Source organism: Andrographis paniculata, unplaced genomic scaffold (genome assembly GCF_009805555.1).
Source record: "Andrographis paniculata isolate CXL003 unplaced genomic scaffold, ASM980555v1 Contig9END, whole genome shotgun sequence".
NCBI lineage: Eukaryota > Viridiplantae > Streptophyta > Magnoliopsida > Lamiales > Acanthaceae > Andrographis > Andrographis paniculata.
The window spans coordinates 538,455-553,384 of NW_026137639.1; the positions used below are offsets into that span (position 1 = coordinate 538,455).

Consider the following 14,930-nt stretch of genomic DNA (forward strand, 5'->3'; position numbering starts at 1 on the left):
AAATTGTTAATTATGGGTTTAGGCAAACACACAATTATTATACCACGTGTTACTGAATTTAGAGGAAATGGATTTTTTTATATAGTGGAAACCTATTCCTCAGAATTTCAAACACTAAGGATGTGCTGGGATTTTTTTTTTTTTTTTTTTTTTTCTGGTTTAATGGTGGTTGTATTAGTGGAAAAATACAAGTGTTGTTTCAGCACTATTGAGAGACAAGTGGAAGGGTATTAATTAATTTTCCTTAGAAATTTTGACTAATAATCGTCCACCAAACACACTTGTTTACACAAACTCCAAATTACATCAGGATATATTATTATTAAAGTAAAATTGCAACAAAAACTATCTGATCAATAATTTCTGTGTATCGTGTCAAACTCTTGAGGATGTCTTCTTGTGTTGATGCTGAATGAACTAAATTAGCATACTAATGGACGCCATATATTATATAATTTTTAATAATATTTATGAAAAATCGTCACATTTTTTTTTTAAAAAAAAAAAACTATGCGAACAAATCCTTTGCAACTTTTATTTATGGGTGTGTTTGTTTGGGGGTTTGAATTTTGAGTTGGGATTTGAATAGTAAAAATTTTGAATTTGATTAGTTGTATGATGTGATATAAATAGGTGTTGATGTGATGTTTTGAATGTAAAATTGATTTTTAGTATAATATAAAAAATGAAAAATAGGTGTTTGATTTGATGTTTTTGGGGGGAAAAAATTGGATGAATAGTAGAAATCTTATTAAATCCCCCAAACAAACACACCCTTAATAGACTTTTGGCCTCCGCCTATATAAAAATTCATGACAAATGTAAAACCAACAACAATATACCAGTAAGGATGAAATTTGAATATTGTGAATAGTTCTTTAAAAAGAACAACGCTAATAGATTGAAAACGAAAAAATGCATGGCTCGATATTTAAATAAAAAATTACTCTCTCCGTCCATAAATTAATATCCTTCTTTTCTATTTGTGACGTCTAATATTGTTCTATTTTCTTTTTTAAACACAAATTTTATATTTTTGCCTTTCATTCATTTATTACTTTTAATATCTACCGTACAATTAAAGATAAATTTGTCAAATCATAACAAAAAGACATCAAATCATAACAAAAAACAATCACCTAAAAAACCGTACAATATACTTTAAGACAATAGAAATTGAACGAAGAAATATTTAACAAGCTCCATAAATGGCGGCTTGAACACAAAAAAATTAGCAAGATGGAGAGGAATTCTAATCAACAATCCTCCACACTCATATATATATATATATATTTTTATTTTTTTTTTCTATCAGAAAAAATAAAAATAAAAATGGCGGATTGACAAACTTCCACGCAATATTTAAAAAACTTATGTAAACATGGTTGAAGATTTTCACTGTGACATAAACAATTATCAACCCCATAAAGTTCCACTTAAATTTTTATCATTGACAAACTTCCATTTTCATTGTGCTTATTGCCAACACATCCAATTAGCAATAATAATACACCTTACAACATATTCAATTTAAAAAAATATACCCAAACAAAATGATATTTACAAAATTATTTTTTATCAAATTTCAAATCCAAAACTTTCAAAACACACCCTTTTATTTACTTAGAAGCCTAATATAAATTAAAACATATTGACAATAAATTAATTAATACGGGACTATTACTATATTTTCAAATTCATTAGCATTATTCATCAGTCTTTTCTCCTTCTAAAAGAAGCATCACATCCAACACCGATACCAATACTTTTTATTTAGAAAAACTACATAAAAAGACTATCTAATCAAATACACCAAAACACTTCCATAACATATTTAATAAAAAATTAATTAATCCAAATTCGAAAATTATACACAAAATAAAAACACAATGGTAGTCATAATTTTCTAATTGGAGACTAAAGAAATCCCAAAAGCATTCTATAAACAGGACTCAACAAATAGGCCCAAAAACGGGTATCATGAAACACAATATAGCTTATTTGCGTGTGTGATTTCTTTGCACAGTAAGAAAAAATAAGACCTGCAAAAACACTGAAGCTAACATGACCATGAATTCATCACCAAAAAGAATGCATATAATAAATGTATATACATAATGGGAGAGACACGGGAAAGATGGCAGACCTTTAGGAGCAGCCGAAGCATCCCCGAATGGAGAAACGTTTTGATGGAGTAGTTCTCAGGATGGACTCGGGTTTCTTACGTGGAAGATGTTTGAAGAATGCCTTCACAGCACCGGAAACTCCATCTTCATTCTCCATGGCCTTTGCAAGCTCGACTGCACGCTCTTTGACCTGCATAAAGCAAGCCTCGTTATTTTTTTATACATTCTAACCTTTTTGTAGCTGCATTGCATATTTGTACGTTGCAGTGAGATATATACGCACATAAAGTGTTGGGGATGATACTTGAACGAGAGAATCAGATACAAGAATGCAAAATAAACAAACAAAATCAAACACAGAGAAATGTGGTTTGGAGAATCTATAAGTCCATCGGTGAAGCTCTATCAGTTCAGATTAGCCGCAAGAGTACAACTAGTCAATCACTAGAAAATTGCAGCAGCTCTAAAACACGAATAAGGATTGACCGTAGCTAATAAGCGGGATATCCAAATCTAATTCCATAATTAAAATCATGGAAATTAACATAATTGAATCTTAAAGAGTAATTTGGGGACAAATACAACAAACACTATAATTATATTTGTTCTTCTTTTCAAGAGAGAGATGGTAGAAGACATGTATAAAAGTTTATACTTGCAAAGCTAGAAAAGTCCTAATTCACTCTTATTGATTCTGAAAACAGTAAAGTTTCATTAAGATGCAAGGTTCTAGCTACTTCTACATAAAAATTAATAATACAATAATTCCTTTTCCTCAAAAGAAATTTGCAATTAATCCGGCTAAACCCAAGACTTGCACCATTTCCAAGGAGTGCAGGCCCAGAGAATCAGGGTTGGACCAGCTCCATACCCTCCACAAAATATAAATCTAATAAATATATGAAGTACTACTTACTAAATTATAAAAAATAACAAGGTAGAATATAAGAAGTAAATGATCAAATGACATTTATTAGTCAATTAAGTTTTCCAAATGGTGCTTATATGTGCATCATGCATGAAGTTAATAATACCTTGGGATCGAGCATAAATTTTATTGCGGCAACCAATTTTGGAAGTGAGAACTCATCTATTGGAATAGGCGGAGGGCCAACACCCCTTGCATGTACTCTATCCCCCCAAAACGGTTGGTCACCAAAGAACGGAATGATTGTTGTTGGGCACTGTATTGGCAATAGAAATAAAATTGGATACAGTAGTTAGTAAAATCAATGTGAGATAAGCAAAATATGATTTCATTTTCATCATCATTACCGCAGCTTTAAGGCCAGCTGCCGTTGTTCCAGCCCCGCCATGGTGTACCTGAATAGAGATACAAAAGCAGTCGTGTCAAAGCTCAATAATGTTGCAAGTGTTTTAAATCGCTCCCAATTGACCAAACCCATGTACACAGTTTTCCTGTGTTCGTTGAACTTTAATACTATACCATCTAGAAGAACATGAAACAGTTCCAGGACGAAGTATCCAATAGAACCCAGCCTATAAAGTGAAAAAATCAAAGAAACTGTAGGACTCGACACAACTAGAGCACTGATCTCATGAGTCAACAACAAAAAGAAATTTTTTTATTCTGTAAAGAGCCACCAAAAAGTTGGAATAGTATTTGTCTTTGAAAATTTCAAGTTCAGGATCCAGGAAAATACTGAACTTCCAATTTATATTCATACAGTCTAAACATTCAGGAAAGAATAAATATTCCAAGTGAAAAATGGGATAAAATATAAGTTAAAACTGACCACAGCAGAGCACTGCAAGAAAAGCCAATCATGAGGACAGTTATCCAGTAGATATACGAAGTCCTTCTCTTCTGCCACTGGAAAGGTGTATTAGATTTTGACTGAGTCAATATTCAAATTTAAATGTGGCCAAAGAACATTAGCACTTTGTGTAATGATAAAAAAGAAGATAAGGGAATACTCACAGTTGCCCAGGCCACCCCATCCTTTGTTAATGATTCCTCTCTGTTTAGTTATTTCCAATGCTTTGACAATTGTCTGTGTCATTTTCTCAGGCTGTTGAACGGGCTGCAATGACAAAATAAATAAGGAAATGGTTGGTGACGAGTATATTTTGAAGACAAGAACAACAAAAGTATACTATCAGTTCATGAAAATGTACTAACATGTCAAAACATCTAATTTTCTATGAGGATATGGAGATTTTCAATCAACCTATGAGTATAAACTTTGACTGCTACAAATTCTTCTGAGCCATGATAAGCATAATGACCCCCTCTCCCCAAAGTTAATGGGTTTTAATGATAACTAAACTTGAGGAGCTACCACAATCAACTAGATTTCAAACTCCAATGTGACCTAAGTATATGTCAGGTTATGTTTAGTCATTAAGGACAAGATGTTAACATTCTCTATGACAATTCTTCACAGAAATCACTTAAGAAAATATGAGAATCTCTCCCTCAATTCATTTTCTGTAATGAATGGATAGGGTTTACTATGGGGATGCAAGGAGCTCAGGATACTCACAAGACTGCCAAACCCAATATAGATAGGCTTTGGCCCAGCTTTAAGCCAGTTCAAAAGTGATTCAGGCGGCTCATAGTTTGATGCAAGATCAAGGAAGCAAAATCCTACAACGTCCACCTTGCGTCCCCAATCTGAAAGATGAGATAGCTATAAAGCTCAATTAGAAATTATCAACACGAATGTGAAATTATTAGCACTTATTATCAATGATGCAGAACTCAGTAGTTAACAAAAGTTAAATGAAAGCAGTAATATATAACATTGTCTGAATTTTGTGCGTCTCAGATTTACTGGGTGGGGACAGTGCAATAAAAATAATAGATAAGAAACTTCTTTTTCCAGGAAAATGAACACCTTTTGGTTTTGGGACAAGATGCGGACTCCAGATATATCCGTGTGGTATATCTGATTCGGACCCTTGGGAACCACTCAAATAAGTGACTGGTCGTAGCTTCAACTTCTTTTTCCTGACGTCATTTATCATGTCCCTCATTCCTAGCCAAATCATGGAGTCCACGATCTGATAGGATAACTGCAAATTTGTGCCATTAAAAGATATTAGCATAAGCAATGATAAACCACAGGAGATACAGCATGAAAGAATTTTATTTAATCATTAACGTACTCGATACCCAGCTGGTTTGTTTACACGAGACAATGGATGGGGAAATTCTCTAGTTGGCCTGGCATAGATTCAAATGAATTAGTAAGACAAGTATGCAATTAATGAAGAGACTTAAGAGATCAACCAGAGCTTTCTTCTACAGTACCAAAATGACAAGTATTTCTTCAAGTATCAAATAGTCTACATTAGACTTACGTCCATGGCATTGTAAAAAATATATGAATTGGAATTTTCAGTGCCTCTGCAACATGTGTATGTCCTGCAATGATCTCATGGTTAGAAAATGGGACTTCATAGTTCATTAGCTACTGGTTCATCAGTAGGGATTTCATAGTTCATGCTAGGCATTTGGCAACATATTCATATATGAAATACTCTTAGGGTGTGTTTGTTTGGGGGATTGGATTGGATTTACACTATTCATCGAATTTTTTCCCCCAAAAAACATCAAATCAAACGTCTATTTTTTATTTTTTATATTATACTAAAAATCAATTTTACATTCAAAACATCAAATCAACACCTATTTATATCACATCATACAACTATTCAAATTCAAAATTTTTACTATTCAAATCCCAACTCAAAATCCAAACCCCAAACAAACACACCATTATTTGACTTATTAAATCAAGAACTTATTGGTAAATGTTACTCCCTCCGTCCCGGCTATTTATGCCCCCAATGCCCAAGTACGAAGACTAAAAAATAATAATATTATATTGTAAAAGTGGAATAGGTAAAAAAGTAAAGTGGATGTATTATAAAAAATTTATTAAAGAGTTAATAATAAAGTAGTGAGGTAAGTAGAAAAAGTAGTGGAAAATTGTTTATTATTTGTTAAAATAGAGGTAATAAAATTGTAAGTACATAAAATTGTTTACTACAAATGGACTATGTATAAATTTAGCGGACCAAAAAAGAGAATGCGACACAATTATCTCGGACGGAGGGGACGGAGGGAGTATTATTGAAACCATTCTCCAGTATTGAAACTAATAGATGAATCATGGGCATTGATGGACGATTTGCAACGTAGACATCAAATACCAGGATATCTTGTTCATTCATAATGAAACATTTTCTTTGTGCATCAGTAAATTTAAAAATAAAAAAAAAAAATAAGCATGCTTCGGCAGGGAGAGATACTAGTTTACCAAATTGAGTCAATGCACAAATTATAGGAACAAGTTCCATCCCGAGGCATTTCCAAAACATAACAGTGCCAAATTTTGCCCCCCTTCAAAACCCAAACTGCTCATACCCCTACTGAAAAGTAGAAATAGCAACTTCTGAAAATAAAATAACAGCTATAACAAAATAAGAACTCAATAATAAATTATAAGCGACTGGTAAACCATAGTATTCCACACCCTCCTTGTTCTGCTGCATAAACAGAACAGGTGTTATGCAATTGACTCCATGAGACATATTACGATGCCTTAGTTCGAAAGATATGGAATATTGAAGAAATGACATAATTATCAAATGCCACTAGTTAAAGAGGAGCAAAGAACCATTTTCCAGAAACCCATCAGAAAAATATAAGGACCCTAGAATTCGTACAAGAGTAACCAAATCAGAACCATCCAGGATTAACTTACACGAAATCATTGAGTATGCATTAGGAAACAGTACACTTATATACTCTCATTCACCATCTTAATTTCTACAGGTGCAATGGGCAATATCATGCCTTTTTCCAAAAGCCAATTCCCAGAAAAATTATATATCCAAGCATGCAACAACAAGTAGGATATGGTCACATTTAATGAATGAAAGATTCTCGGTTAGTTAATAATCTAACCATATGCAGGAGGATTAGCAATAATAGCATCTGCTTTAAAGGGAATTCCAGTGTCCATGTCAGGTTCTTTGCACGCTGGAAGTAATGAGAATATAATTTCTTTTATCTGATTTCTTTGTGCAGGTATTTCTGAAGGTCCTGAAGGCAAAAATCCTTTGTTCTTTACCATGTCTGCAGAAAAGAGATTGTGATATTATTAGTTTAAGGTGCATCACTTCAAGCGAATAAAACCAAACCTTGAGACTCCAATCGTTGACAAGATAAATTCCAGTAAAATAATGGCCAACAGAAACATACACTCAGCAAGAACTTTTGGATCTCCACCAAGAGGATAAAATTCCAATCCAGCTGTCATGACAAACTCTTTGAAATTGGAATGAGTGGCCAATCTAACACGATGACCGTAATCCTGCACGCAACCATCCTCATTAATAACAGAAGAACCAAAAATGAATTACTACTGTAAGAACATGGAAATTTTCTATATACTAAAAATCTGTAATCTTTACATTTTAATATGCACTGGCAGTGTTGCATCAAATTCAGTATTGCCAAAATACCTGTAATCGCTTTCCAATTGCAACAAATGGTTGGACATCTCCACGAGTTCCAACAATGAGCATTACAATTTGCAACGGAGGAATATCTAGATGGTCTGCTTCATCAAGAGGCTCTTCATCAAATTCCTTATATGAGTCTGCTGAAACAATTCCAGGACTACGAGGTTCCACATCTTCTGCAACTTCAAATTCTACCGTTCCATCTTTAACAGTAGCAACTCTGTTCAACAATGTGAGCTGCAGTGTTTTAAATATTTAACGAAAACCCAGGCATGTATGCTGTTCTTAAAATTAAGCTACAGTAGTAATTGAACAACACCGAACACAGCCATAATTAAAAAGTTTGTGTGATCAAAGAGCCTTCATTTTACATTTACAATAGCAATGTTCAAGATTCAAGATGTCGAATTACAAAGCATATTCACAAACTTTAATACTATAATAAAAGCCACGTACATTCTGACTGTAGCTGAGATATCAAGATAGATACTAAAATAGATGAGAGTTTAGTATGTGGGAATTGAGCGAGGGTAATCACGAACAAGCAGATGATTACTTTGGAGTTGACATAATGAACAAATGTCGGATACCACGTACATACATAAATTATTTATCAAGACAACATGATGAACCTGTTAAACAAAAAAGTGAAGAGTAGAATCTCCACAACACATTACGATGAACATGTATAGTAGTAGTGAATTGGGATTTTGTGCCTTTACTCATTTGGTGATTTCAAATATGTAGCAGTCCTTGTTCTTCAACAAGAGTTCCTAAAAACAGATGAAAGCAATCCGTTCCCAATTTCAATTTTCATGGCACTTTTTAATTTCAACATTCACAAATGGTAACAAGATCAAAGATTTATATGGTAACAGAACTTTTCTAACTAGTATTAAGAATTAATTACTATAATGTAAAAGTGACACCGTGAGACTAGCGAGGATCTATACCTTCTGCTGTATCGAAATGCGATCATCGAAAATCTGCTCAACCTCTGCAGCGTGTATGTTGTTCTGCCTTTCCGTCTTCGACCTTTCCAGCGCCGCAGGCAGCTTTAGCTTTTCGTTCAGTATCTCCGGCGGCGTCGTATTTACTCTAGGAAGAACCGGCTTCCCGCGCCCTACCAACATCAATCACAACCAAACTCCATGTTAGCGGATTCAACCAATCCAACCGCATAACAACACAACCACATCCCGAGGTTACAGACATTCTCAATCGTAGACAATAAAGAAACTTACAACTCAATCCTACTCCAAATTCCGATTCCACAACCCTAAAAGTCATCAATTGCTTAACTCACCAGAGGAGGTATCGCCATCGCCATTGGAAAGCTTCTCCCCGACCTGTAAATCGACGCCGGAGCTACTAACCCGCGCAGTCTCAGCAGCAGCCTCCGGAGCAACTTCCTCAGACTTCAGCATGACTTCGGAGCTCGTCGACGACACCGGTTCATCTTCCTTCGCCATGACTGGCGGCACCACCACCACCACCACCACCACCACTACCGTTGGCCTCCCGTCCGATTCAGATCTACAGATAGCTCCTGAAAGGGAAAATCAAAGCCTTATACAGGCACCAAATGCACCCTATTAGAGTGTATGCGCGAAGTAGAGGTGAGATAGAGCAGAACAGGTAGACCCAGGAAGAGAAGGATAAACGGAGCCACGTTACAGATGTGGGGGTACAGTCAAAATCTCGTCTAGGCAGTAACGCAACGCGCCGATAAGCGCGTGGCGTTGATTGTTGACGATTTCTCACCTTCGTTAATGGACCGTTTTCGTTGATGCATCATTTAACCATTTACCTTTTACCAATTAAAAAAATATTGTCCCTCTCAAATACAAATAAAGTGTAATATTTAATTTTTTACTTTTGCATATTACAAAATGTTTGAAATGAAAAAATTACTTTTATCGTCATTAATTAATTTGATGCTAGTATTTTATGAACCAATAACTTTTTATTTTTATTTTTATACTATTTCCCTTTTGATGATAAAGGGTGTTGACTTGGCGCGTTGATTCGTTTCCAAAGAGGCCAACAGTGTGGTCGGGCTGTCATTACGTAGATTAGCAGCTTTATTCTGTAACATAATTGTAAAGGTTTGATTATGGTTAATACCGTGTTGTCAATTTATTATTTGTATCATTTTAGCATATGCTTTAAAAACATTGGAGAAAATAAATAACAAAAAAGTATAATATCAATTAAACTTCATCTGCAAACAAACATATCCTTAATGATGGGACCAAAAACGCGTCCAGAAGTTGCTATTATTATCACAATATCCAAATACGGAAGGTACAACACAAATACAATATCCATAGAAATGAACCCATGTCAATTCATCGTCTAAATTGCATCCTTGGACAATAAGTTGCTGTTCCGGCGGGCAACACGTGCGTTGCACATGTCGTCCACAGAATCCCCTCTCTCAAGTACAGCAGCAGCACCCATACCCGACCCTGCCATCCAAATATCCAACAACCATACTCATCACATTACATGCGATATTATTTTGCAGTAATAATTTAGAAAATTTTAAAGTTGAAATACTTAATTTTTTTTTCCCAAATTTTTTTTCCCACGTCACCTTAAATATTCACAATTTTAATATTTTTAAAATTTTCAAAACTTTCAAAAATATCAACTGTTTATATAAATATTTTTTTTAAATTGAATACTATTCAATATATTTTTTTCAAAAATAAATATATCAAATGACTATTTTTTTCTTATCTAACATTAAATAATGACTTTGTATTGTTCACAATATTTTTTAAACCCCAAAATTAAAAAATACTCTATGTAAACTAGGATCGTATCTAAAAGGAGCCTATATTTTGTTCACTGAGTTTCCTATACCAAAATAAAATAAAATAAAATAAAATAAATACCTATATATAGATATCTCTAATCACTATATTTAAGATAAAATTTTCATTAAAAAAAAAAAAAGGGTTCAAATATAAAAGCTTTATAAAACATACAAAGAAAAGATGCTTCTACAAAATACCTATGCACATGGAAATGACGCCAAATCTACAGTCCTTCCCGCGACGTTTCATCTCATGTAGCAGCGTCGCAACACAACGAGTCCCTGAAACACCAACAAATTAAACATTAATTGCAAATGAACATTTACTTTAATTAAAAGTAGTTAGTTAGTTTGTCAGAGATTGTTATGAGTTATGATGTGATGTGATCATCCTCCTATATTCATTCGGGTGCACTCTACAAGTGGACTAATTTAAAGTCATTCATTCTACGACCAATAATTTAATTATATTAGGCAGGATAAAAGAATTACAATTATAATTGTTCCAAGATAGTTGCAATTGAATTACCACCTAACCTGTAGCTCCCAATGGATGTCCAAGTGCGATTGCTCCTCCATTGACATTCACTTTTTCGTGATCAAGATTCAGCTTCTTGCAGCAGTACACATACTGGGAAGCAAATGCCTGCCAATTGAATTGTATTGCAGCAGCATTTGGAGTCTCAGCTTCTGCTAGAGTTGGTTCCAATGAACTTAGGTAATTTTCAAACACTGAATGAGTAGTAGTACAATACCTCATTTATCTCAAACAAATCGATGTCGCTAAGTGCAAGACCGGCGGACTTAACTGCCGCCGGGATAGCAACTGCCGGGCCAATTCCCATCACACTAGGATCCACGCCCACAGCACTGAAGCTCCTGCATTAATTCATTAGGAACAAATGCAATGTACATTATTATTCCTAAATGTATGAACAAATACAATTTATATTATTATTCCTAAATGTATGTGCATTTATGGTTTCGTTGGTAACCATTTTGAATGGGAATAAACTATCAAAAAATGTTGAAATGAATGTATAGAGGAAAACCTCACCTGAATATCCCAAGAATTGGAAGCCCTTTTAGTACAGCCGTTTTTCTTTTCATCAGAAGAACAGCTCCAGCACCATCACTCACCTGGCTGGCATTCCCTGGAGAAATCGTATGAATAAATCTAGTTAAAATCAATACGATAAGCATGTCATAAATCGAATATTTACTAACGTATAATATCTACCAGCAGTTGTGGATCCGTTCTTCTTGAATACAGGCTTCAACTTAGCAAGATCCCCCACGTTTGCATTTGCACGAATGCCATCATCAGCAGAGATTATAACAGGCTTTACCTCACCACTTTTGGGTTCTACAATCTTGAAAAACAAAACGATAATCAATGAGCCTGGAAAACATTATGAATTGCTGTTTTAAACAAGAAATTATTCTACACTTGGCTCTACCTTTGTAGAAACTGGAATGGTTTCATCTTTAAACTTTCCTGATGCAGTCGCAGCGGCAGCACGATGATGGGAAAGGACCTATTCATACAATATCACAAGGGCATTAGATTGTTAGCTGAGTTGAGTCGATATATGTCCACACTGCCATGTGACAAATGAAGAGGAATCTCACAGCAGCTTGATCTTGTTCTTCCCTGGTCACCCCATAACGCTCTGCAACGTTTTCAGAAGTAATCCCCATTGGAAGAAGACAGTCGCGTGCTTGCGCAAAACTCTCGACCTGTGAACACCGCAGGCCGACTGAATCAGTAAGCAAATACAACATGTGAGTTTAGTAAAAGAGTAAAAAGGAAGATTCATACTTTTGGGTTAACAGTCCTATCAGCACCCATTCTATCTACTGTCATCGACTCCAACCCGGCGGCTATGCCTGTATTGAAATTATATTAGATAAATCAGAGACAAATATATCTTGAACATAAAGCAAATTGGTTCAAATTTTACCTATCTCATAATACCCAGCTTGTATGAAGGCAGCAACATCAGCAACAGCTTGGAGACCAGATGAACATTGTCTATTGACTGTTCTTAGTGGCACCGTATCTGCCAAGAAAACATTATACAACAGTGAAAATTAAAGGATTCAGAACAGCTGCATTCGCAGTGTGCAAAGAAAGTATGAAAGACGAAACGATACCAGGAAAACCAGCATAAAATGCTGCCATCCTGCACTCAATGGCTCTCAGTGAACCTGGAGCAAGAACTGTTCCCACAACTATGTCTCCCACCTCAGCAGGATTGAGATTTGTTTTCTCAATCAATGCCTGCAATCAGGAGAGGATACTGAACATAGCTAAGTGATGAACTGATGATTACCAAAAATGGACACAAACTCTTTCAAGGGCTCCAATTTTATGCAAAACAAGTAACCAGTGGCAAAACTCACCTTCAGTACAGAGGCAAGCAAGTCGTCTGGAAGTGTATCCTTAAATCCCCCTCGCTTGGATTTGCAAATGGGAGTTCGATAAGCTCTGCAAGACATGTAATGGTTGTCACAGAGACTCAGATGCTTGGAAACCATTAAGTTCTATATGGCAGTATGAACAATATCGGGTATCCAAATCGTTAAGCAACTTACGCCACAATGACAATATCATCATCGAAAGCAGCTTTTCTGGGATAAGCAGAACTATCTGAAGCCGAGCATATTGCAGACTGTCAAACAAAATAATGCATAAGAAAACCGAAGCAAAGCTCTGAAAGCATTTTCAAGGATTTTGAAACGGTTTGATGCTGGAAATCATGGAGTGGTTCTTCGAATAATCACAAGGTTTCTGAATCACTTAATAACGGTTATATGCAAAAAGTTCTTATAGTATGCTCATTTTCACCTCAAAAATCTCCAAAAAAAAAAAAAGGCGCAAAACACAAAAGCAAAACGAAGTACATGTAATTTTCACTATCCATCTGTTTATAGCAAACGATCATATCATATTATAAGATATAAGTATATCATTAGCTTCTTTGATCAAGTTTGCACTATGGTTGATTCAGATACAATACATAAAAATTGGCTCAAATACTTTTCTCACAAAATGGAAAACAAATTCACAATTAAACAAAAATCATAAAGAGAGAACAAAAAAGCAAACTTACTGAGAGATCAGATTGAGGAATGCGCCGAGTAGATGAAGTCGCAGGGTGCAAGTGCTCCAGCAGAATCCTCTGCCGATTAACAGCTTTCTCCATACTTCACCAAAGCCGTTCCTATTAGGCACGCGTATCTCCACTTATCGACCAAAATATCGCTCCGATTCCCAAGCTTCGTTTCTCTACAAAACCACAAACTCAGTCAATATATAGAGTGGAGATATCAATGAAAAAAAAAAAAGCAGGATAGCTGCAATTTTCAGGAAATTGAAAGGAAGAGAGTAGGCAACGTTGACGTTGAGTGGACGGAGAAAGTGCGGTCATCTCACTGCAATGCGAAAAGCATTCCATGGTTTTTCTTCATGTTTTCCACGAGGACGAGGGTGGGTATACATGTGAAAGGATAAGGCGGCTGATTGGCTCTTTATTTGGAGCTACACGATCACACGAACCCTGGCGGGGACACCACAGTAATAGATCAACGGCAGAAATGTGTTAGGGCCCATATATCAACGGTGTGGATCCATCTAGACTATTCTGCTGTACAGGGCTGATATGTTTGTCATTGGATTTTACAGGTATGTATGTTGGTTCGGAGTTTTGGCTCGTTTAGACACCAATTTTGGGTGTTTGGCGTTATTTTATTTTATTTTTAAACATCACGGTTAAATATGCGTTTCATTTATAAAAACATCAAATTAAATATAATTTTTTATATTTTGAATAGTGAATTTTAATAAATATTTAATATGATATAAATAAAAATTTTAAATTAAAATAATTTTTTTTATGAAATATAAATAAAAAATATAAATGATGTAATGTTTTAAATATAAATTAATTTTTAATATTCCCTCCGTCCCAAATACCATGTCCATGTTGTCGTTTCTGTCCGTCCTACATACCTAGTTTTAAATGATTACACACTTTAATCTTATTTTAAATTTTTTAATTTTTTCTAATTTTAATTAATAGGATAATTATTTTTACTAATATATTATTAATTATCTACTAATTACACTCCTCCTAAAATACAGTGCAGCAGACAGGATATTTGGGACGGAGGGAATATAATATAAAAAATAAATATTTAATTTAGTGTTTTAAAGAAATTAAAATAAATCGGAAATGAATCGGATCCAGCCAAACCCAATGCCTGATTAAAATACACATTGTCGGACCGGCTATAGCAAGATCCGATCATACCTAAGGATTGTAATTCTAAGTGATACTGAACCATGTGCATCATCAATAAGAAAGTGCTTTTGAATATAATCCCAGCCATTAATTAATTTATTCAATCCAACAGTAATTGCAGAAAGTAATTTCAAAATGATCATATATAATCTATATTCAACTATTTTAAGCACT

General features: G+C 34.7%; 2 protein-coding genes across 6 annotated transcripts; both read right to left on the bottom strand.

Moving 5' to 3' along the window:
* Window positions 1-1,808: 1,808 nt before the first annotated feature.
* Window positions 1,809-9,297, bottom strand: LOC127244104 (sterol 3-beta-glucosyltransferase UGT80A2-like). 4 transcript variants are annotated; one of them, XM_051264437.1, is made up of 15 exons: window positions 8,932-9,297; window positions 8,579-8,748; window positions 7,626-7,862; window positions 7,363-7,474; window positions 7,066-7,236; window positions 5,454-5,517; window positions 5,259-5,316; window positions 4,988-5,165; window positions 4,634-4,764; window positions 4,069-4,171; window positions 3,884-3,960; window positions 3,402-3,449; window positions 3,161-3,310; window positions 2,147-2,316; window positions 1,809-2,042 (listed from the first exon to the last, which is right to left on the bottom strand). In XM_051264437.1, exons 1-14 carry the CDS (start codon window positions 9,095-9,097, stop codon window positions 2,149-2,151), a joined length of 1,833 nt encoding a protein of 610 aa, XP_051120394.1. In that variant the 5' UTR covers window positions 9,098-9,297; the 3' UTR covers window positions 1,809-2,042; window positions 2,147-2,148. The 4 variants fall into 4 exon arrangements, with proteins under 4 accessions (XP_051120394.1, XP_051120395.1, XP_051120392.1 ...); XM_051264438.1 differs by having other exon boundaries at window positions 1,809-2,053; XM_051264435.1 differs by having other exon boundaries at window positions 1,809-2,316.
* Window positions 9,298-9,844: 547 nt separating this feature from the next.
* On the bottom strand, window positions 9,845-13,979 carry LOC127244323 (3-ketoacyl CoA thiolase 1, peroxisomal-like). Of its 2 annotated transcripts, none has more exons than XM_051264808.1 (15): window positions 13,850-13,979; window positions 13,566-13,741; window positions 13,048-13,124; window positions 12,856-12,940; window positions 12,607-12,733; window positions 12,414-12,512; window positions 12,272-12,339; window positions 12,082-12,189; window positions 11,910-11,987; window positions 11,690-11,822; window positions 11,507-11,603; window positions 11,205-11,328; window positions 10,987-11,095; window positions 10,648-10,731; window positions 9,845-10,096 (listed from the first exon to the last, which is right to left on the bottom strand). In XM_051264808.1, the coding sequence occupies exons 2-15, from the start codon at window positions 13,656-13,658 to the stop codon at window positions 9,984-9,986; spliced, it is 1,395 nt and encodes a 464-aa protein (XP_051120765.1). In that variant the 5' UTR covers window positions 13,659-13,741; window positions 13,850-13,979; the 3' UTR covers window positions 9,845-9,983. The 2 variants fall into 2 exon arrangements, with proteins under 2 accessions (XP_051120765.1, XP_051120766.1); XM_051264809.1 differs by having other exon boundaries at window positions 13,856-13,943.
* Window positions 13,980-14,930: the final 951 nt, after the last annotated feature.